Source organism: Trachinotus anak, unplaced genomic scaffold (assembly GCF_046630095.1).
Source record: "Trachinotus anak isolate AG129_WGS33_773 ecotype Australia unplaced genomic scaffold, CSIRO_AGI_Tana_v1 ptg000002l, whole genome shotgun sequence".
Taxonomy (NCBI): domain Eukaryota; kingdom Metazoa; phylum Chordata; class Actinopteri; order Carangiformes; family Carangidae; genus Trachinotus; species Trachinotus anak.
This window is the reverse complement of record NW_027273853.1, coordinates 26,836,507-26,860,226: the sequence shown is the minus strand read 5'-3', so window position 1 is coordinate 26,860,226 and position 23,720 is coordinate 26,836,507. Positions and strand designations below refer to the sequence as shown.

At 40.9% G+C, this 23,720-nt stretch overlaps 2 protein-coding genes and 1 long non-coding RNA gene across 7 annotated transcripts; 1 reads left to right on the top strand and 2 right to left on the bottom strand.

Annotated features, from left to right (window-relative positions):
- Positions 1-713: 713 nt before the first annotated feature.
- LOC139606559 (cytosolic 5'-nucleotidase 1B) lies at positions 714-5,622 on the bottom strand. 2 transcript variants are annotated; one of them, XM_071458814.1, is made up of 6 exons: positions 5,489-5,622; positions 3,551-3,661; positions 3,097-3,232; positions 2,858-2,980; positions 1,561-1,691; positions 714-1,460 (listed from the first exon to the last, which is right to left on the bottom strand). In XM_071458814.1, exons 1-6 carry the CDS (start codon positions 5,531-5,533, stop codon positions 1,215-1,217), a joined length of 792 nt encoding a protein of 263 aa, XP_071314915.1. In that variant the 5' UTR covers positions 5,534-5,622; the 3' UTR covers positions 714-1,214. The 2 variants fall into 2 exon arrangements, with proteins under 2 accessions (XP_071314915.1, XP_071314923.1); XM_071458822.1 differs by lacking the exon at positions 5,489-5,622 and adding an exon at positions 5,010-5,229.
- On the top strand, positions 5,279-22,988 carry LOC139606540 (GRAM domain-containing protein 4-like). 4 transcript variants are annotated; one of them, XR_011684652.1, is made up of 20 exons: positions 5,279-5,473; positions 9,589-9,818; positions 10,437-10,542; positions 12,082-12,202; positions 12,317-12,384; positions 12,887-13,019; positions 13,188-13,213; positions 14,122-14,213; positions 14,417-14,508; positions 15,029-15,077; positions 15,331-15,402; positions 16,056-16,099; positions 16,213-16,322; positions 16,491-16,645; positions 17,915-18,056; positions 18,883-18,976; positions 19,362-19,452; positions 19,706-19,774; positions 20,650-22,461; positions 22,765-22,988. XR_011684652.1 is itself a non-coding variant. In XM_071458782.1 (19 exons), exons 2-19 carry the CDS (start codon positions 9,633-9,635, stop codon positions 20,755-20,757), a joined length of 1,758 nt encoding a protein of 585 aa, XP_071314883.1. In that variant the 5' UTR covers positions 5,279-5,473; positions 9,589-9,632; the 3' UTR covers positions 20,758-22,698. The 4 variants fall into 4 exon arrangements, 3 of the variants coding, with proteins under 3 accessions (XP_071314883.1, XP_071314898.1, XP_071314890.1); XM_071458782.1 differs by lacking the exon at positions 22,765-22,988 and having other exon boundaries at positions 20,650-22,698; XM_071458797.1 differs by lacking the exon at positions 22,765-22,988 and having other exon boundaries at positions 5,461-5,593; positions 20,650-22,698.
- LOC139606573 (uncharacterized) lies at positions 14,082-17,901 on the bottom strand. Its single transcript, XR_011684657.1, has 5 exons — positions 17,747-17,901; positions 15,313-15,428; positions 14,999-15,098; positions 14,498-14,552; positions 14,082-14,219 (listed from the first exon to the last, which is right to left on the bottom strand). It is a non-coding gene; the product is annotated as an uncharacterized lncRNA (long non-coding RNA).
- Positions 22,989-23,720: the final 732 nt, after the last annotated feature.

The window sequence follows — 23,720 nt, the reverse complement described above, 5'->3', positions numbered from 1 at the left end:
TCAAGGAACCAAAGGCCTGAGGAAGGTAAAGAGTAAATCAGCCCTGGAACCTTCTCTAAAAAGTGGAACTTCCTGAAGGACCCTGGGAACCACCTCAAGGACCCTTGTAGCATCCCAGACAACAGGGGAACATAACTGAGGACCACTGGTGCCTCACAGGTACCTCTGGAACCTCATTAAGCACAAAAACAATCTCCTTGAGGTTTTAGGACTTTTAGGTTTCAAGACCACATTAAATGTTGCTCAAATCATTAACATTCCTAGAACCAATTTCAAGGACCCTTGGTGCATCTTTGGGAACCTCTACAACTGTCTCACAGATAAACAGAACATTCTTTAATTCTTTAATTTGGTGTATCCTCAGGTACCCCCAGAACTGTGTCAGGCACCAGCAGAACCTCCTTTAATGCCACTCAACATTAACACATCTAAAACTGCCTTAAACATCCATAGAATCCCTGGAACTTTCCAAATGTCCTAAATGCATCCTTGAAGCCTATTCAAGGACCCCTGGAACCTTCTTTGATACACCTGCCTTACTGAGATAAATTATGCAGCATTCATTTCTGATATATTGATGACCTTTTACTGTGTGTGTGTTTATGTCTTGAACTCTGCCTTGTCCTCTGCAGGTTTTACTGACTGAAGCTGCCCCCTGCTGGTTAACGCCACACATCACACTGACACAAACAAAAACACACACAAAGCCTCTATTTCCCTTTTTCTCTTTCATATTTTATTTATGTGTAAAACACGTGACTGAGAATTCTGTGACCTGTAAACGTGACTGCCAGTTCTTTCAGAAACAAATGACAGTGACCAGGAACAGCTGTAACAAAAGCAATAGTGTGGGATAACCCATCTGCATCACTATACCTGTGAGGACCCTCAGATACAGACACATTACAGTAAAAAAATAATCAATTCTCTGATTCTCTTACAGCGCCCTGCAGGCCTGAAACTGTATCTGAGCTCAGTGGTGATTCTCTAAAACCAAACACTGATCACAACCTGATCAGATCAGATCCATCAATAGCCTGACTATCGATCAATCAGATCACTAGAAAAATGGAACAGAATCCTGACAGGGACAAAAAATACTGAGTTTACAATAAAGTGAAAAGCAATGAAGAGCAATGGAGACATTTTATACATCAGTAGACACTGTTCAGACGCATGTTTGACTTTGAGTCCAGAATAAGGTGGTGATGTCATCACTCGTCCAGGCTGCTGAAGCCGTCCCTGAGCAGGAAATGAGGTCGGAGCAGGGACAGGATGGGACCCCTCGGGGCCCCGGCAAGACAGTACGCCTCGTCCACGCTGACACCACGGGACCGCAGTGCGAGCAATGCGGCGCAGCAGCTTTCCCTGCCACCACGCGACGTCACCATGACGATGCTGAGAGGGCTGTCGAACACGCTGAACTTCCGCCGCATCTCACCCAGCTGAGCCGAGAAACTCTGCAGAGAGATTTAAAATCAGCCTCCAAGTCAGCTCAGGAAAAATCCTCAGCAAGAATTAAAAAGTAAAGGTGATGTGTGAGCAGGATGTTGTTGAGACCTGAGCGGCCTGTCGGCTCGCCGGCGTTGGGCCAGTGTCGGGCTGGATGACGGCGTCTCCGCAGAATAAAACTCTGAGCTGCTCTGATGGACAGGAAGCTGTCTGCCGGTCCAGCAGCGCTGAGAGAACACCTGGACCGGGACAAGGAGGGGGATTCACCTGCTAGTATCACACTCACCTGGACACCCGTCAATACATTATGAAAACACATTGAATTCTACTTAAATTGTGAGCTTTCAGAGGGAAACTTCACATGTTGCTGAAAATATTTTTAGGATTAACAATCAATAGTGATTTTGAGAATAAAGTTGAAAATCAATGAAAATAACATTTTATGAAGAGTAAATATTTTGAGAATAAAGTTGTAATACTTCAGGAATAAATCAATTTTGAAGGACAAAGTCATAATATTTCTGGAATAAACTGTATTATTTTTTTGGAATAATGTTGAAATATTTGAGGAAAAAGTTGTTGTATTTAGAAAGAATGTATCATATGTAGGTTTGTTTGTTATCTTGTAGCTTTGTATTTTAAATTGTCTTGTATAAATGTCTTGCTGTATATCGATAACATAGTAGTATTTAGAGCATAAAGTTGTAATATTTTGCAGGACAAAATCTCAATATTTCAGAAATAATGTAGTAGTATTTATAGGTTAAAGTCACAATATTTTCAGAATAAATTCATAATATTTTAAGGAAAAAAACAGTAACGTTTCAGGAATATCTTAGTTGTATTTTGAGAAAAAAGTCGTATTTTATGGGAAAAAGTTGTAATATTTCAGGAATAATGTCGTAGTATTTCAAGAATAAATTTGCAATGTTTTGAGAATAAAATTGTAACATTTCTTGAAAGAAGTAACAAGTTTTGAGAGTAAATTTATAATATTATGTGGAAAAAAACTAATATTTTAGTCACAGTATTTCAATTGTATTTGTATTTTAAGAATAAAGTCATAACATTTTTGGATATAAGGCAATATTTCACATTGTTATTGTGAGAACTGTAGGATGCTGACATTGGCATTTAGGTTTTACTTAGTGAATTATTAGTCCTGTTAATACTCACTACAATGAACACATTTCATTCTGTTCTAAAGTGGACTGAGGTTTGATGCTCAGCACTTTCCAAAGATAAATCTGTGACTAATGTTTAACTTTTTAGATCTTTATCCAAACATGATACTTTAGTTATCTTAGTCTCAAAAATGTCAAACTCCTCTTTGAATCAGGGTTTTCAGGCCCTGTGGAGCTTCACATCAGCTGGAATAAAAGACAGAAAAGAGAAACTTCCTGACCTTTCTGTGACGCCTGCAACGCCTCGCCCCCGTCCGTGGACAGGAAGAGCTGCACGTTATTTTTCAGCAAACTCTCGATGAAATCCTCCTCGCTGGAAAAACAAAACCTGCTGACTTCAAGACCTGCAACAGAGCGGCGATGACGTCACGGCAGGAAGTGAACACGGTCACTGAGGAGATGATAAACTCTGATCAGCTGCGGGCTGTGATCTGTCCGGTGATGGTGGGAGTTAAATTACCGTGATGTCTGGTGCTACTAATGATGCTGGAGCTCTGCTGCTGCTGCTGCCTGTCGGTGGTGATCAGGACGACATCGAACAGCAGCGCCTCAGCAGGATTCTCCTCCAGCAGACGCTCATTCACTCTCTGGAGTGCCTGCAGATAAAAAGATGAATATGAAATGAAATGATCTGAAATTCTACGGGCGTTATACTATATTTATCCATCTTTTAATAACTTTTACCTTTTCCTGTCTAAATCAGCTGACAAATAAATAGTTGCTTTTGTTAGGGACTATTTTCAAGGGGCGGATTAATCCACATTTGGTGAGTTATGTACTGTATGAGTCATTTGGAATAAATGAATATCACTACTCTTACCTGCAGACTTGCATCTACACTGTCTAATAGTAATTTCTACACACACACACAAAAACAACAAAACTGTAAACTGATGGCAGTGTTGAACTCTGACCTGCAGCAGCGGGAAAGCAGCGCCCACTTTGTACACCTCATCATCATCAGCTCCACATTCAAACACAGCACGAGACGTTACTGCAACGACCACCGCGCGATCGGCATCCTTCTGCAGAGGAGACACAGAACCAGCCTTAATCACACAAGAGGATCGGTGGAGATCTGGTCTGGAGAGAGTCCCGAACAAAAACTTTTGTCAAACCAAACATTACAGTAATATAATCTTTGGCTTGAGTAAAAGTCGCAATACTACAGTGTAGAATTACTCTCTTTCAGGTAAAAGTCCTTCATTTAAAAACTTTCTTAACTAATACTTAAAATACCAAAGTTAAATTACTCAATATGCAGAATGGCCCAGTTTGGAAATATGAACATCTTATTATTGATTATTGATTCATTCATGTATACATCACTTGTACATCACAGGCTAATGTTGCAGCTGGTAATATGGTTATATGTTGATTATATTTTGTATTAAGTTATCAAATGAATGTAGTGGAGTAAACAGTACAATGTTTACCTCTAAACAGTACAGTGTTTACCTCTAAAGTAGTGCAGCAGAAGCAACAAACAGCAGAAAATGGAAATACTCAAGTAAAGTACTTTAACACTGTACAGCATTTGAGTAAACACACTTTTTGGTACTTACAAACACGAAACACACAGAACCAACACCGAACCGAACCATCAGGCAACCCATAATGAACCCATACAACATCACTATAAGATCAATGCAGAACCAACATGGACACACAACTTAAACTATCAATAAAATAACAGATTTTGAAGTGAAATCTGGCCTTTCACCTGATCAGACATTAAACTGTAGTATTCTTGAATACAGTTTTGCATGTGAGGTTACACCATGGTATTGTACATTTTCTCACGTTTTTAAAGAATAGTTTTGCTTGTTTTGTTTCTGTCGTCTTTGCAGACACTACTTGGATGTTTAGCCTCACATTCTCCGAATCTCCATTACAAAACCTGCAATTTTACAAGTGCGTCGCTAACTGACGAAGGTATGTAGCAATGAAAAAATGGCTTGAAGTGTTTTGAAATAATTGGGTCCCGTTGCTCAAATCGGCACATGTTAGATCTTTCACAAGTATGTCACTTTCAAATTTCTCCCACTTTGATGGGACATGTGCAAGATTAAGGCGTTTGAACTTCATTATTATTAAAGTTATTCATATCCGGAATTTAACAGAAATCACTGACGTCTGCAGGTACAAGATCTAATTGATGTTTTCTGAGAAAAGATGAAGATTACATTTAAATACATCATTATTTGAACGTAGTCTGGCGGAAAGGTGTGAGAAACAGCACAGTGAACAGCGTGATTCCTCCGATTTTTGTCAGAGGTGGGTCGGAGTTTTTCTGCAGGTGAGTGAGCTTCACTGTCTCTCTGTGGCTGGAGGTGAGACAGGCCAGAATAACCTGCCTCAGGTGAGTCTCACCTGCCTCACGTCGGTGTTCCGGACCGTGGAGCCCATGTCCGCCTCTCGGCTGAGACTCTGCAGGTTCTTCACAGCCTCCGTGGATCTATCTACCTGTTCACAGTCACGACACATTAACTACACCTCAACTGAACCGCGCTGCGCTGAACTGTCTGTCAAACTACTCCAAAGTTCCCCCAGAAACAAGGAGTGTTTATTTAGGTTCCGCCTGACGCTCGCTTTAAGAGCGCAGCGTGATGGCGTCACTTCCGCGTTCGGCCGCCGCCTGTCACCCCGCCCACAGCGGTGATTATTGTGCCAGGTAGAAAAACACGGTCCGGTTTTATCCCCTGAAACCGTCACAACTGGACTGATCGCCGGGGCAGAGGAGGGACGCGGTCTGGCCCGGGTCTGAGAGGAGCCCGGACCGGGTTGCAGCGGGTTTGGGGACAGGGAAGCAAAGTTTGCTCCGGCTTCGGTTCACGGTGAGACACACCTACTTTGTCCCCTGTTTTCACTCCTTCCTCGCTTCCTGCCGTCTTCATCTCGGTGCTCTGAAGGTGTCCCCCCGTGTCCCACCAGGACCTCGCGGTTCCCTCCCTCAGGTGCGCAGGTAAGCGGCAGCAGGCTGGCCCTCACCGGCCCAGGTGACAGGTGGTCTGCTGGCCTCGGAAAATCTCAAAAAGCCTTGAATCCAGTTTCCTTCCCGTGTAAAGCTTTGAGGGAGTGATATTTAAGTGAGGATGCAAAAATGAAGCCACCAGTCGTTTTTATTTAGGAATGAATTTCACACAGACATGGCTGACCCCCCCCCCCCCCCACTGTACCTGTAGGTCAGTGCACCTGCTGACAGTGGTCTAGGGGCTTGGCAGGTGGGTTGTTCCAGCATCTTGGAGAATTTGCCACAGTTCAGCGTCTTCTGTCTCTTCATGTGATCCCAGACTGACGCCTTCACACTGAGGGCTCTGTGGGGGCCAGGACTCCTCGTTCCTCTGGTCCCTGCAGACGCTTCTGCGTGAGTCCGGCTGTTTGAGCTGGTTTTCCTGCCACAGAATGAATATGCGCCCGATCCAACACCTTCCTGATGGTAATGTGTGATGGACAAGAGATTAATCCGACCACCGGCAGCGAGCAGTCGATCAACAGTCTGTAAATCTCTCAGTCAGTTTAAAATCACTCAGGCTGTCAGGAAATACTGAATTGTTCAGTCGGTGAACTGCCAGTCGGCCATGTTAACAGCCTCACCTGTGCAGACACTGTAATGTGCACAGACAATGAATGACACAATAATCATCACAAGCAGTCGGACCAGTCGGCCTCTTTTTCTGCCACTTCACCACTGTGACAGAAGAAGTAAATCTTTTACGTCAGTAAAAATACTTTAGTGTGAGTAAAAGTCCGTATGTGAAAGCACAGAACTAACGTCGGCTGAATGTCCCGTATTAAAGTACTAAAAGTAAAAGTAATGTAGAAAGGCCCATTTCATGGTGTTATACAGTAAATCTGGTTTCAGAAAATCCTGATGGATATTTTCACATGTTCAGCAGGATACACACACATGCAAAAAAGTACAGCACAAGGTACTGTGTATATTGTCTGTTATTTAAGTGTATTTTTTAGTTATCACCTATTAAGATTGCTCTTTTTCTCCTCTACTTTTATTATTTTTAATTATAACAAGTTGAAGCTGGTGTTGTCCGGTCCTAAAATTGTAATGCTCAACTGCTGACTGCTTTGTTCTGTGCATAAAAACCTTGACCTTTAATACATGTACTGAAAGTAAAATGTTAATCTGTAAAGTAATAATGTCTGTCAAACAAATGTAGTGGAGAAAAAAATTATGAGATTTGCTTCCGAAAGGTGGGGGAGTAGAAATATAAATGAGCAGAAAATTAAAGTACAAAGTTATATAAATGATAAAATACAGTACTTGTTGAGTAAATAAATGAATGTAGTTTCCCACCAGGTTTCCACCAGTGGTCTATCAGTCAGTCTGAAGAGTTCAGACAGTGCTGATGTGCAGATACAGAGTCAGACAGTTTCCATCAGAAGCAGTCAGACCAGTCCGACAGCTCAGTGACCTTCAGACTGAACACACCTTCATCCCTCCACCGTCACCTGTCTTCACCGACAGTGTTTAGATCAAGGGGCATCCCACCGTGACGTCACCCGTTGGTTTGTGATTTGCGGTTTTGAATCCTTCAGTTTGCATTTTGGCCGTCGCCGTCTTGGTTTTTTGAAACCAGGAGAAACCATATTTAGAGAAGAAGGTGGAGCTGAGGAGGAGTGAGGGGCCGATCTGAGCTGCTCCGTCCTCTATCCTGGTTGTCAGGCAGGTCTCTGTGTGTGGTACAGTCTGTCTGTCAATCACACAGTAGCCCCGCCCTAATGCATCCTCTGCTTTATGGTCTATTTTCCTCTAAATGGATCATAATTAAAAAATGAACATCATGTTGTATTGAAGAAGACTTGAAACTAGAGACTGAGACCATAAACTCATCAGGAAAACATTCACTGAGGTAATAAATCAGTGAGAAGTAGAGACATTTTCCCATAGACTTCAATACAATCAGACTTTTTCAACCAGTGGAGTCGCCCCCTGATGGTCAGTAGATAGATGCAGGTTTAAGACACCTCCTCATTAGCTTCACTTTTCAGACCTGCAGTCTATATCCATTTTTATACACAGTCTATGGTTCAGATCAGAGCTGTAGCTACCACTGAGGACGTTGTGTGGTCAAACTCTGACTGGACTGAAGTGACTGGGCCCAGACGTTCATGGTCCCAGAGGGAGAATCCTATGGACTTTGGTTATTCCCTGGCCTCTGCGAGGTTCACATTTGTGGTTGGGATTGACAACAATGGGAATGGATTGTCATGAAATCCAGTGCAGTCACTCTTGTCCCTTCGCGATGAATTGTAACATGTTTCAGGAGCTCTTGACTTTCTATATTGTTGTGTGTAAAAGTTTAGCCACCCCTTGCCAATAAAATAGGGTCGGTTACGTACTGAATGACCAAAGTCTCTTTTACACAGCCTGTCCAAGGTGGAAATTTTGCACATTTATTCTGTCTGACCATTCTGTATAAAATGTACGAACATGGAACGGAGCATTGTTGATTGGCCGTTGATCTGGTAGTGGAGGTAATCACGAAGCCAGATTGATGTCTTTGTAAAAGGGAGCGCTGATGTGGCTCATGATGCTGTTGTGTTGCACAGTATCCCTCTGATTACGGATTGCTGCCATATAAAAACACACTGAGGCGCCATTATGCCGCCTTTGTTTGGTACAAGCAGAGGCAGCATGATGAGTGGTCGTCTTAATGGCACTGAAGGTGGATGTCTGTATTAAAGAAGCATTAGTAGGGTGCCCAAACCTTTGGATACAGCTGTGTCACTACCCTTATTAACCATTATTTATTGATTAATCTGGTGAGATCATTTTCTTGGTTAATAGATTGTTCTATAAAGAAAATATTGAAAAGTGCCTGTTATAATTTCCTAAACCCAAATGTGCTGTCTTTAAATTGCTTTATTTGTCCAATCAACAATCAAAACCCCTAAAACATAAAATTTACTATCACATAAGACAAAGACAAGTCGACTGCTGGAAAGAAATGATAGTGATCAACCCAGAGTCCAGGTTTTAGAGGATCCTCAGACCCTACAGTCAAGTTTTCTGGTAGTTGTTTCTGTCTGTAAAGATCATGATGTGGAGCAGGTGATGACACATTTCACTCTCCCTGAACAAACAGTGTGATGACATCTGGTTGGCTGCTTCAGCTGTTTGTACGAGTCTTTATGTGACTCGGCTGAAGTGTTGAGAGCTCTCCCTGGACAAATAAAACCTGTGATAACTTTGTGTTGAAGGAGTCGTCTCTGTAAAGGTTTAAACTGTTGAACAGTAGAAGTTTGAACTGGTGTGGATCGGCATAAAATTTGTTGTCCCCACAGGATGAACTCCCCCTGACTTTGATGATCCCCCCCCATTTTTCCTTTAGCGCCGCCATGAGGTTCACATCTGTCTTTTTAAATAAAATGTCTCAACAGCCATTTGATGGTTTGCCATGAAATTTGGGACATTCATGTTCCCCTCAGGAGGTTGATGGGAATGACATTAGTTTGGCAGGTATTTAGTAAATTAATTAATTTAGTTAGTGAAGTATTGGATGAATTATAATTTTGGGCAAATGAACGTTAAGAGGATCAAAGTTATTTCAGTTTATCCTGAGGGGAACGTGAATGTCTGAACCAAATTTCATGGCAAGCCATCCAATAGCTGCCAAGATATTTCAATAGAAAACAAAAATTTCAACCTCATGGTGGAGGTAGAGGAAAAGTCATGTGATCACTAAAGTCAGTAGAAATCATCTTCTGGATGCCACAGTTGTTTTCATGGCAATACAACCAATGGTTGTTGAGCTTTTATAGTTTTGATTGAAGTGGTGGACCGACAAACACCACCATCCCTAGAGCTAAGCTGCTAGCATGGGTAAAGATCTGACTGACTGTCACCGTGGAAACATGTCAGTCATCAATTCATTAAACATTTTTTATGCTTTATTTCTCAGTTTTTCTTTCTTTTGTTCTCCTCTTCCAGTCGTTGGTCATGTTGAGGTAGAGACCGGCTCCGCGACGCCCACCATGCTGAAGCGTCTGGACAAGATCCGGTTCCGGGGCCAGAGACGGGACGAGTTCCTGGATCTGGCCGAGTCGCCCAACACGTCTGACACAGAATGCACTGATGAGGCGGTGATGAAACCTCGCACGTCCATCAGAGAGACGGAGGAGTTGAGGGAGGTGGAGGGAGAGCAGCAGAGTGACGCTCAGGTACGAAAACACACCTGTCTGAGCTTTGACGGAGGAAATCAGAGAGTTTAAAAAGAAACATCCTTTTTCTAATCCTGATCCTGAAGATGACTTTTTTGAAGCAACAAATTTTATTTTAAAACTAAAAAAAATATTTGAAATGTTGGTCTGACAGAGCGTCAACACGGTTTCAACAGACATTTTCAGTTTGTTCACTGTTCCACATCAGTTGTGTTGATGTTTGGGTTAAAGTGAAGGTTTGTTAACAACCTGATTCTTCTTACCCCTGTGCTAATCCAGACCTGCAGCTCTGAAAGGACTTTTCTGTTTTGTTTTGGTGGTTTTATCCATCAGCCCCAACAATTTTAGAAGAAAAAAATAAGGGAAAAAAGTTAATTAATGATGCCCACTGTGTGCTGTTGAGCTTTTTTAATGTCAGCAGGTTCTTACCTGGTGAAATAATTGTTTGAGTGTAAATTGAGGAGGACCCAGGACTGAACCCTGTGGCACCCCAACAGACCAAAAACCATCATCCTGCTTCAAAGATTTGCTTCAGTTTAGTTTCTTGTTAACGATTTTATTTCATTCATTTATCTGTTGTATCATGTTTATTTTATATTTCTTTGTTTTGTCGCTCAGGCTGGCCCAGCATCATTTTCCGCAGCTCTCCAAGATGACTCGAGGACAGATCTGAATGAGGTCAAAGGTCACCTAGAAATCGCCTTGTTAGAGAAACACTTTTTACGTGAGTACTCTGACCTGACCTACACTGTGTGAAGAGTTTGTTGAAATAAACAATATGAACTGAAGACAAATGAATCAGGAATTTTATGTGGCTCTAATATGAAATCTGGAAATAAGATGTCTCTTCGCTGAGGAAGACTGTGAGATGTGGTTGAAAGCTCCAGAAAAAGCTGAACAGTAAAGAGCAGTCAACAGATTCAGTAACGCTGTGAGACCAGATATCGTCTGGTTCGTCCTCAGTTCAATGCAACTTGACTCATGTTGTCAAAGTCGAGGACGAACTTTCAGGGTCAAAAATATAAATTGCAAAACAGAAGTGTCCCTTTAGTTTTTGATTGGCTTTTGCCATTGTGGCTTCTCACATCAGTTTGGAGTCAAATGCCCCAAAGCACAACAGCATGCTGGGTAATCCGTCAATATCAGTTTTATGTAACACACACACACACACACACACACACACACACACACACACACACACACACACACACACACACAGAGCTATTAATAACCTGCTGACCTCATCTGACCCACACAGGCAAATAAGGACATTATGTTTCTTTCAATAGAACAATTAAATCAAAGTCCCAGTTTAGTGTCTCGTCACTGGTCAGTGTCAGAGGTTATAGAACAGGCAGCAGGGATCTAATAAATGATGAAGCTGATGATATTGATGATGTATTAGTGGAGTTTTCACTCATATTAAAAAAATGACTTTTACATGCAGATTTTTACTGCATATATTTAAAGATTCTTTTACACATAAAAAATGTATTTGCATTTACAGATGTGTGTACAGCTGTGGCCCAATTCAGGGGCTGCATCCCAGGATAGATGCACACGTCCACCTCTGCACAGTATTAGTATTAACCATGTAGTTTCTGGGCAGATTTCATATAATGATGTAATTGACGTGTGTGCTGTGTAATAAGCAAGAAAGGTCCGACTTCAGATGACAGTCTGAAATGTGTGTGTCTTGTTAGAAGTGTGCAATAGTGAAATAATGTAGTATAGTGTGTGAATCTATTTGTGGGATTAAGGATTTGTGCAATTTAGTCGTTAGATTCTCTGTTTTATTTGTATATATGTATACACACAATATTTCCTTTCTATTTTTCTTACTTTATTTTGGTATTTATTGGATATGTAATTGTAGCTGGACACAGCTGTAGTTTCTTTAACCATTTACAAATCTCAGTACAATTGCAAATCTGACTACCCATTTGCAGCTTTCTGTACATATTCACAAATCTGAATATACACACACACACACACACACACACACACACACACATTCAGCTGTACCTTTTCCAGACCAGAGTCGGGTCTGCAGGTTTTCCTTTCAAGCTGCATATAGGACAACCTGTGTGTAGCCTGTGAGGAAATCAAATCAGAAAAGGCACCTGAAGGCTGCCGTCACCTGGCAGAGCGTAAAAATGTCACCTGAGCTGAATCTGCAAACACTTGTGTCCGTTTTGATTTTCCTCGCCAATGCTGACAGCTCAGAGTCTCACTCTGTCTCTTCTCTTCTCGTCTGTTCCAGAGGAGGAGCTGAGGAAACTGAAGGAGGAGTCCAACGTGGACTCGCTGAGACAGGAGCTGGAGAAGGAGCGGAGCAGACGTATGGAGCTGGAGCAGAAGGTCAACGACGCCTTGAGATCCAGGTGGTTATTTAAAAAAAACTTTATTTAATGAGCCGGTTTGAGACGGACAGAGCAGCTTGTTTCCATCTGACCTGACTGACTGATTTTTTTTCTTTCTGCTGGGAAACCTCACAGACTTGAAGACTCACCGTCTCAGTCGCCTAAAGCCCCGCCCCCTCCTCCACCTGCAGGCAGCGGTACAGGTGAGCTGCACAAACTCACTCACCTTAAAGGAAAAGGTCTTCATCTGTGCTTCATGCTCAAGAGGAAATGATTTCTTTTCTTTAAATTATCTCCTCAATGTAACTTAACACACATGTCCACTTTATTAGGTACATCTGTACAATCTAATGGAATCCAGTGCAACAGCTGAGTCATGAAGTCTACATTTACAAATCCTGTTGTAGCCAGTGTTTTTTACCTGAAACCTCCTGGAAAACTGTTTAAAACTGGAATTTCTAACTGTTTTGCAGTGTCACTGAACTGTTGCAACATCACTACATTTTCATATTTTTCCTGAGCTTGTTGAAGCAGTTTGTTCGTTTCCTTTCTTCTGTCTGCTTGTATCTATTCAGTCAGTTTTTGTTTTATTTGTCCAGGTTTTCTGTCTCTGAGCTTTGAATCTTCTAGAACAAAGTCTGGCCAGACCTCGGTGTGAAAACTTGGATAAATGTGGTGAAAACTGTTTCCTTTTTCCCTCCTCAGAAAAACAGAAGGACACTCTGTCTGACAGCTTCCTGAAATGGCTTTATGACCGTTTCGGCGTTTATATCGAAGACTTCCGCTTCCAGCCGGAGGAGAAGACGGTGGAGACGGAGGAGCCGCTGAGTGGGAAGAGGTGAGGAGGAAACAGACGCTGTGAAGTTTAGGAGCTTCGCTTTATGAGTAACAGATACACATTTTACTTAAACCCTTCACATATCTAAACATGTAACCGACTGTGTGTTTGTTTGTTAAAGCTGTATTTGTCTTAAATCTAAATAATTAACTGGTTTCTGCTCCACAGGTTGACTGAAAACATGCGACGACTCAGTGAGTATTTATTTTTTTTCAGAACTGTATTTATTGGCTTTTTGCTCATTTTGATTAACTGAACAAAAACCCTCCCTTCCGTCGCCAACAACACAACAGTCTGAGTAAAAACAGAAACTTAACAAGTGCAATATTAAATATGAATTAATCATTCTAATTAATTATAGATATGGAAAAAATAAATAATTAATTAATTAAATAAAATATAGTTTTGAAGAGATTTTGATGTAGACCTGGTTTGATGTGGTCTACATGGGGAAAAATCACTGAAATCTAAATATTTCTTTTTATTTTGTCTGTGTTTTCACAAAAAGAATAAATGCTTCACAAATGTGAAATGGTCTTTTTAATCAGTCTTTCCACTCTCCCTGTTTATCTAGTCCAGATTTGTAAGTCTTGGTAAAGTGGTTTTTGATCTCGACCCAGTCTGATGTGGTCTTTGTGTTTTCAGATAATAATAATGAAGGTTTCACAAACTTGAATGTGGGTTTTAAACAGCATTAAGGCTTTAACTAGGATGTGTTGACACCTTTACACCATGATAAATGGTGCAAAAAAAGGAGAATAGCTCACTCGCGATTGTCATTTAAGTTTTCCTTAACTTTCCCCTTAACTGCGAAACAGGAAACTTCCGTGTCGTTTAATCCATTAACTATAATAAAATCCTTCCTTTTCAAAGCAGAGTATTTTTGTCTGGTTGAAGACTGTGTGGCTGTGGTCGTTTTCCCCAGCAGAAAATTACACATTCACAGCTCTGCTAAAATTTACAGAGGTGTCCACTTACTTTTGGAAAGATTACTCAAGGTCTTTAGACACTTTATTTAAAATATTTAACAGAGCTGAAGTTTCTCTGTCAGGATAAATTCTCAGTCTGTGATTGGTCAGTTGGTCTGTTGTCGTGTTTTCAGAACGGGGATTCAGACCTGTGACCAACTTCATGAGGAACCTCTCAGCCTTGTCCAGCTGGTACTCCGTCTACACGTCGGCCATCGCCTTCATCGTGAGTCTGCACACACACACACACACACACACACACACACACACATATATATTTATGAATTGATTAAGTTGGATAAATGCACCTTTCACACTTTAAAAAATGTTTGTTTATGTATAATGTAGTTGTAAGAAGATATAAGTGTTTATCTATTTTATGTGTGTGTGTGTGTGTGTGTGTGTGTGTGTGTGTGTGTTTAAATTTAGGTCTACATGTATGCAGCGTGGCATGGCTGGGTCATCCCCATGTTCCTGTTCCTCGCCATCCTCCGCCTGTCTTTAAATTACCTCATCTCCAGGTCAGTGCAAGCCCCGCCCACTCTCTGTCAACCAATCACACAGCCTGAATCAGAACCAAACACAAGAAAGTGACTTTTTCTTTCTGCATCAAGCAAACTTTATATCTTTAAATGCTTTTCCCAAAATTCAACTCAGGAGTAAATAAATAAGTAAAAAAATACTTTACTATGACCATGTCGTAAATCTGAAAATGTAATAACAGTTTAGCTCCAGATCAGCGACACCTGACGTTGATGAGCCTGTGATTCTGAGGTGTGTTCGTACTTAGACCCTGAAACATGCAAATCTAGTTCTGTCTTTGAAGCTTCTTAAGGGGAAATCTGTAGTTTAAGGGGTTTTATGGAAACTTTAAGAGAAAAAAACTGACACAGTCGACTTTTTACATCCACGAACAGACTGAATTAGATGATCAGAAAACAACAAAACCACCTGACTCTCAGTTTGGATAAAAATAGACAAGTGTTGAATGTGAAATTATCTCATATGTACCTGTGTGTTCCCATGATGCACTGCTCTCAGAGGCTGGAGGATCCAGTGGAGCATCGTACCTGAAGTCTCAGAGCCCGTGGTGAGGAATCTGTCTTTACACCTGCACACATGTTACCTCATCAAACATCTGTTTTCAACCTGTTCACATGAAAATGATGCGTTTAAGACTGGGCTGATATCTCAAGGGGATAAAGTTAAGCTAAAAAATTAAAGTGATTGTTTTCGTCAGTTATCATTTATCTTCTGGATGAGTGGTCAGGTGTGTTGAGGACGGTGTCCAGGGGACGTCAGGTGATGTCGGCCTGTGACCTTACATGACTCTGTTTTTCCAGGAGCCTCCTAAAGAAGACCTGACAGTGTCGGAGAAGTTCCAGCTGGTTCTGGACGTGGCTCAGAAAGCACAGGTGAGGCTCTGCGTCACAGCCGACACCTGTGACCGTAAATAACGGAAGCAGAGGCCAAAACAACAAACATGAGAATCTGTCTCCAAAAAAAATATACCAACTCTATGTCAAACAAACAAATAAAAAGACACGTACTAAACCGAAACCCTGAGGATAATGCAACAGAAAATAGAAGCTCACTCTACAGCTTCAGTGATATTCAGACCTGACAAGTTCTCACAAAGCAGCGTTTGGAGCCCGAGGACAGAACGGTGTCAGAAAGACACCCCAGGAAAACAACGAGCTGCAAGAACGTTATTAGTTTCTTATTCAGATCAGACTGAACGACACAAATGACTTTCAAATTCACAGCGTCCTGGAAACTTTACGTCTTTCAAACACAAAATATTGTGAGATTTAAGCTGATGAACTTGTGAGGAGGGAGAAGTTTTGGTGGGTTGTAAAAATTCTCCAACTTAGAAACAACATTTTATAGAGCTGAGCTGCCGCTGTCTGTCCTTGTGTGTGTGTGTGTGTGTGTGTGTGTGTGTGTCTTTGTTGTTTTTCTTGCCTAAAGGGCAAGAGAGACGCCTATGAATTAACACTCAAAGATCCTTGCACAAACACAGACACACAAAGCTGGACACAAACTTTTTTTTGTTTCGTCCTCACAGAATCTGTTTGGGAGAATGGCCAACATCCTGGAGAAGATAAAGAAGTGAGTTTGTCTGCACACACACTTCGCTCCAGGTCAGACAGAGCTGACGGTTCATATACAGATGTTTAATACCGTGTGTGTGTGTGTGTGTGTGTGTGTGTGTGTGCGTGCAGCTTGTTCATGTGGGTGCAGCCAGAGTTGACTCAGAAGCTGTACGTCGGACTGTGGCTGGCCTTCATCTCCTCCTGCCTGCTGCCCTACAAACTGCTGGGATTCATCATCGGTACGTTTTACACACACACATTTAGTCAGTTTATTAGGAACAGCTGAAGCGAAAGTTAACACAACTTTACACAACGGTCCTGCAATAAATTCTCCTGCTTTCATGAAAGTGTTTTATCTCTGTGCTGCTGCTGAACTGGATCTTCTTCCTCCTCCTCCTCTCCCTCAGCTGTGTACGCAGGTATAAAGTTCTTCATCATCGACTTCATCTTTAAGAGCTGCCCCAAGCTGAGGCAGCGCTTCGACACCCCCTACATCATCTGGACTAATCTACCCACCGACCTGCAGCTGAAGGAGCGCAGCAGCACCACCCTGAGCAGACGGGTCAGTCCGACGTCCCACACAACATCCAAACGTACAGCTCGACACGCCACAGCCCAACACGCCACAGCTCAACACGCCACAGCTCAACACGCCACAGCTTCTTCCTGCAGATACTAAGTCAAAACATGCAAAAAATTCAGATATTTTACTTTCAAATTAAAATATCTCTGATTGAGTTTGAAGTCATCATGAGATCTAACCCCTCTACCAGTGGAACAGTTCTTACCGGTTCTTACAGGTCCCAGTTGCTGGTCTCAGGCCAGTCTGGTTTCAGTTCTCTGAGTTGTTGTGTTTTTCTCTCTCAGCTGTCTGAGTGTGAACAGGTAGGATCCTGTGTGTGTGTGTGTGTGTGTGTGTGAATTTACAGTCACAGTGTAGAGGTCAGCTGCGTGTGCTGTAGTTAGAAACGTAGAGTCGTCAGTTACTGGATAAAACCAATCAGCTGCTGATCAGTAGTGATCATGATAGAGTGAGAAATCCCAACAGTTCTGCTCCTCTATAGATTTTAATCACCCTGTGACCTTTGACCTTTCCTCTAGGACAGTTTCAGGTTAGATATCACCTGAATTTTCAGGTGTACCTCTTTTAGGACCTGGTGCCAAAGTTCAGGTGAGATAGGATACTGTGAATAAAGTTATGTCTTCCTCTTCTTCTTCCACCAGTTTTTAAGGCTGATAACTTTTCTATATTGATATTTGAGAGTTAAAAAAATCTGATATGAAAACATCATTAATTTTCTTTACATAAACCGTAACACAAACAGTTTTGATAAAGTTCCTTTTTAACTTGTGACAAAGAAATAAGGTGAGCAGGACATTTTACTGCTTGAAGAGTGACACTAATCATATTTTGAAGCATTTCTCCAATTTTCAGGTTATTATTTTTTCATTTTTCCAGATTGTTGGTTTTTCCTTCCGGCTGCCTTATTAAACACTTCTTTAAAACAGAGAAGCTAAATTTAATATGAAAACTTCTTAGAAACACATTCATTTACATGACATTATTTATTCATCTAATAATATGCAGAGGTCATATTTTAACAGCAACACTGAAACAAAGTTTAAATGAAGCTGATAATTCTTTCGAACAGCTGAGACACACCTGGGCAGGTGATTTGTTCTTGTTGATCTTCAGGTCTTCATTCTCGGACTGCAGTGATGTTTAGGATGCTGCCACCTTAACACCTCACCTGCTGCTGATTTACTAATCCAGTCGTCCCACCCCTCCCCTCCCCTCTCTCTCTTTACCCACCTTGATCCACCTGCTCAGGCTCCTGTGGGTCGGGGCAGCCTCAGCGCAGCAGCTCCTCTGGGTGCTGGCCGGGACGAGGACGGAGGACGTTACTACAGCACCAAGAGAGGAGCGTTTCACGAAGTCTTCAGCCTTCCGGAGAGTGAGCGCCCCCTGACAGGTGAGGAAGGAACTGGTCAACAGGTAAAGCTTTTCAGTGAAACATCTTAAAGGTCCATCCAGTCTAAAGGTAGATGTCCATGTGTTTGTGATTATAAAGCAGGTCTAGGTTCTATATTAATACTGTGAAACTATCAAAGCCTCAGTCCACAGAGAAATGCACACAGCCTGTATTCAGAAACTGAGCCTTAAAACCAGCCGTCAGGACTTCTGCAACTTTGTGATGTCACAACAAAGCAGTCACCACTCTCAGCCTTTCCCCAAGCCCCGCCCACGTGGACCCACCATCCAACGTTGCAGGATTTGGTTTCTCTGAGTGTTTACCTGAAATCTGTCATATTTTAATTTGATCACTCAGAGAACAGTCAGCCAATCAGAGGAGAGACTCAGATCCTCTCTTCTGATTGGCTGACTGACCTCCAGAGAGAAGCCTGAGAGAGGAGGTGTAAAACTACACTGAGATGGTTTTTGGCTCTTAAACCCACAAATATATCTTCTGATTGACCTTTAACCTGCCATTTATTATACTCCTGAGTCTTTAATTATAAAGAACAAAAATAACTGACAGAAAAAAACCCAGGAAACATTGAGACAAAAAACATCAGTCTCCACTTGAGTCTCATGTTAGAGATTCATAGACAAGAGTTTCACTATCGCAAGAATATTTTTTAAGTTTGAGCAACAGACTAAATGACTTTATGGATCTGCTTGTCGAGCTGGACCCAAAACAACCTGATACCATCAGATGGTCCTGGACCTAAATAAACCTGAATTTTTACCGTGACATAAGTACAACATATTTTAAAATCGTTGTGTTGTTGTTTCAGTGTGTGAGAACGGCTGGCGCTGCTGCCTCATCAACAGAGACAGGAAGACACCGACGGACTACATCCGCAACGGCGTCCTATACGTCACCGAGAAGTAAGTCCTCCGTGATTCTGATTCTGGATTCAGGCTGTTGGACTTCATGCAAACAGTAATTGGTTTGTTTGTCCGTTTAACATTTTTTTATTAATATTTTGTTATAAAATGTTTCATCATGGTCTTTATTTTCAGAGTTTATGTTTTTATTAAGTTTATGTTTCATTGTCATTATGGGAAAAATATTTTTCAGTTTTGATGATTAGTTGTTTCAATATATAGAAAAATTTAAGCGCGTCAAAGCGGACAGGCATAGAGGTCCTGTATCTGGGCTCCAGCTGGTCCGGGCTTGGTGGTGCGATGTAGGGGAGTCTCTGATCTCTGGTCTCTGGTCTCTGAACGTGTGTGTGAACGGGGATTAACTGAATCTCCTCTGCCTCCTCAGTTATCTGTGTTTCGAGAGCTCCAGCTCCAGGTCTGGATCCTCCAAGAGGAACAAAGTCATCAAGCTGCTCGACATCAAAGAAATCCAGAAGGTAGGCACAGTCTCTGTCCGCTCTGTGGCTGCCTCATAAAATATATATAAATATATAAGGTAAATTTTTTCCAGTTTCTCCTGTTTATTGCCCGTTTGATTACTGATTGGTTCCTGTTTCTTGTTTAATACAGAGCTGAATCATAATGACTCTGCTCTGGTCTTTGTGAAAACATGAAACATGCTCCTGGTGTTTACTTTCTTATATTCTGAAACAATATAGGATTTGATTTTGCCCTCTCTGCCCCTCACAGTACAAAGTTTTGTCGGTGCTGCCCGGATCTGGGATGGGCATCTCCATAGCAACGCCATCCACCCAGAAGGTAAGAGCTCGGTGGGAGGAGCCTCGACCGCAGACGGCGCAATGATTTGATCTGAAGTTAAAGTTAAAATGTGTTCACGCTTCTGTGTAGAGAAAATAAAGTCACAGTGAAACCAGGGCGGAGACTTAACATCAGTGGTGGAATAAATATCCACATCCTTTACTTAAGTAGAGGTACTAATAACACAGTGTAAGAATAGAGTCTAAATATTACTTAAACCTGAAATAACTGATTTTATTGTAGTTGCTGTGAATATATCCTCGACACATCATCACCTTTATAAAATAATCCTATGTTTTGTATCTAAAATCTATATTTTGTGTGTACATTTTAAAAGCTGATTTGACTGTAATTACAAGCAGCTGAGCCTCTGACTTGTAATTCAGAGTCAGAGATATCACAGACGATCAAACTGTTGAGACAGAATGGCGGGAAATGCATCACCACCAGCTGATCTAGCTCATTCTATAGGAGCTACACATTGTTTGTTTGTAGGGTAAAGGTTATGCTTCAAGTACAAGGCTGTTTTATCTGATGTGACTACAAGGTCAACACCACGGCTAACAACGCCAGAATAACTGATGAACACTCCCAAGTGAGAATAACAGGTGTTACCTGTTCCTCCCATTGTGTCCATGTTGTGTGAATGTAGCATCAAACCAGACTACAGGTCCTATCAGCAACTGTGTGGGTGTGTAGAGCCTTTAATGTAACGAGTAAATACATCTGGAAAATAAATGTAGTGGAGTGAAAAGTGCAATATGAATTATTTAGTTGTATAACATTTGAATACTTAAGTACAAGTGGACTACATGAGCATCAGAGTGTAGAGAAAAGCTTCCTCTGAATCTCACGTTCCCTCTGTTCTGTTGCAGCCAATGGTTTTCGGTGCTATGATGCACAGAGACGAAGCCTTCGATGCCATCTTCACTCAGTACAACAAGATTCTGGGAATCGCCACAGCCACCAGCCCAGAGACATAGTACCACCCTCACAATATGGCCGCCTTCACACAACCTCTGGATCTGTTTCACTGTCTTTTCCACCATCTCCCAGCAGCTCCTGACTTCAGTTTGAGCGGCTGCTCTGCTTTATATGATCTGGGTCATTTCATCAGACATCCATCTAAAACACTGAGATTACATTAGTGATTTATATTAAATAAGCTGATTTCATGTCAGAATCAGCCAAACCAGTAACAGTCACTGTTGTTAAACACTTTGACATAAATCTCCCTCAAAAGAGTCCATTATATGTTAATCATGAATGTTAATTTACAGTAAATTCTCAATATAAAATGGTATTCAAATAATTACTAAAACAAAAAACAAATTAAAGGTCCCATATTTTACACCTTTCCTGTGATTTCAGTGTTGATGAAACGCATGAACTGTTTTTTGAGTGATCAAATAAAAATATAGCAGATTTCATAGTTGTGACATCACAAAGTTCCAGAAGTCCTGACGGCTGGTTTTAAGGCTCAGTGTCTGAATACAGGCTGTGTGCATTTCTCTGTGGACTGAGGCTTTGATACTTTCACAGTATTAATATAGAACCTGGACCTGCTTTATAATCACAACACATGGAAACAATATGGGACCTTTAATGTTTGGTAAAGAACATTGAGGAATGGTGAAATTACCTGTGCTATAATCAGAGCTACAGGTACTGTGTAAGCCTCACCAATCTGCTGAAAACACTCTCTCCGTTTACCACTGATACTCTTCTTATTCACTGATTATTTCCTGTTGCTTCTACGTAATCAGTTTTTAAATTATTCTCAATTAAATGCAACTCTTCCTGTTTCACATTAAAAGCAGCTCAAAGGGCAATAATCCTTATCTCACTTTTAATGTGAAAATATCTGCAGGGAAACAGCTCAGAAACTGTTTTTTTTTTTTTTTTTTTTTTTTTTTTTTTACTTAATTTCTTTTGTTCACACAGGAAAAATCAGTGGTTTACAGTCTAATAGATGCAACAGTACAATGGGAATTGATGGAGTAGCAGATACTGTCTGCAATTACTGCAAGTTGTGTCATTTCAGTTTATTTCTATTCAGGATTGTTACATTCGTTCTAAAATAGCACATATAAACGATTTAAAAACAAATTTGTGGAATTCAAGCTTAGAATTTCCTTCGAAGTTCACGAGTGATCCAGACCTGTCACGAGTCATGAACACATAGCCCACCTTTAATGGGAGGAAACACTCTTTTGCCTTAAAGATTATAGTAGATGAATCTGAATGAATTTGGAGCTTAAATATGACATAATTAAAAAAATATCTGCGACAAACTAAATGCAAAATTAATATTCATCATATTGTCATCATCACGACTGCCAAGGTACTGAGAGTGTTTTTAGATTTTAGTATTTTCATTGGCAGTTTCTTCACTGCAGCTTCTACGTTTCTCTCGCTGCCTCAGGTTCTTCCTGCAGTTAAAACACCTGTAACATCACCTGCTGTAATATCCTTGAGTCTAATATCTCACTGAGGCTTTTTTAGCATCTAATTTAATGTAGCCTAAACCCCCTGATGACTCGTCACTTACAGATGCACTATTATTACCGTTTTCTGAATGTGCTGGGTCCTTTTATACGACTCACTCTGTTAAATTTTTATGTTCTTGTTTGCTGATTTCTGGATGCAGTCTTGAAGCTCCACAGTGTGCAGTTCTTTTCACTCTTGTTTGACATCTTTGTGAATGAAAGGCAGCCTAATATGGACATTTTAGGGATGTGGATTATGCTAGTGATTAAATCTGATAAATGCGCACGTCTTCATGAACAGATTGTGTTCATCAGTTTAAAGGAGCAATTTAGGAAAAGTTTATGCAGTTAGGAGAGTTCGGTGAATCTGACTTGAAACACTCGTACGAAGAAGCTGAGAATTTTAGAACAAATATACAAAACGTTTCTGCACAAGGCCCATTGTGTTAGTTCTGAAATCATTTCTTGATTAGAAGAAAATCACAGCAATTCGCAGTTGAGCAATTGATCCCTTTGCAATTAATCATTTATGTCAAAAAATTCAAAACTCCAACCTTTATGTGGTTGTGGCTGCTTTTCTCTGTTTTATATCCTCGTAAACCGATTACGTTTGGGTTAATGTTCTGTTGGTCGGACAAAGCACGACATTTGAAGACGTCACTTCAGACTGACAGAAACTTGGATAGACGTTTTTCAATATTTTGACATTTTATAGACTAAATGGTTAGTTAATCTTAGCTGCAGCTGTACGAACAGTACTGTATTGACATATATAAAACCTACTGAACTTAAAAGTAGGGCTGCAGCTAAAAGTTATTTTCTAATAATACTGGTTAGCTGATTATTCACTCAGTAAAGTTTTGGTCTTAACAAAAAGTCAGAAACTGGTGAGAAATGTCCGTCCTAAGACAATGCCATCAGTTATTTTGTTTTGTAATAAAACAGAGAAAAGCAGCAAATCCTTACTTTGTAGGAACTGGAGCTGCAGAGAGGTGTTTCTCTCTGGCGAAAATGAATAATTAGAAATCCAAATAACTGTGAGATCCAGGCAGCGACTTTCAGTACTCCAGTGTCCAATGTCCTTACACTAGTTATACAGTGGAAAGTTCACTACACAGTCCGTTAGTGCTCAAATTAATACTCAGTTTTTTTAAACATATTCCAGCTATATTTGAAAAAAATAAAGATTTCTTTTGGACTGTGGTTTTTACAGTGTTGTTCGCAGATAAACATGTTTAAACCTCATTAATTTAGTGTCTTCAGGGAATTGTAAAAACTTTATTAAATGACTCTGTATTGTACTTGACAGTTAAGCCTTACAATCAGTTAATATTACAGTACTGTTGTTTTTTTTATGTGGTGGCAAGAGACTGTTTGTATTCTATATGAATGTTTTACAACCATTTTCTGTGCAACATTTAATGTAAACCAGAAAATTAATCTCAGCTTCTTAGTTT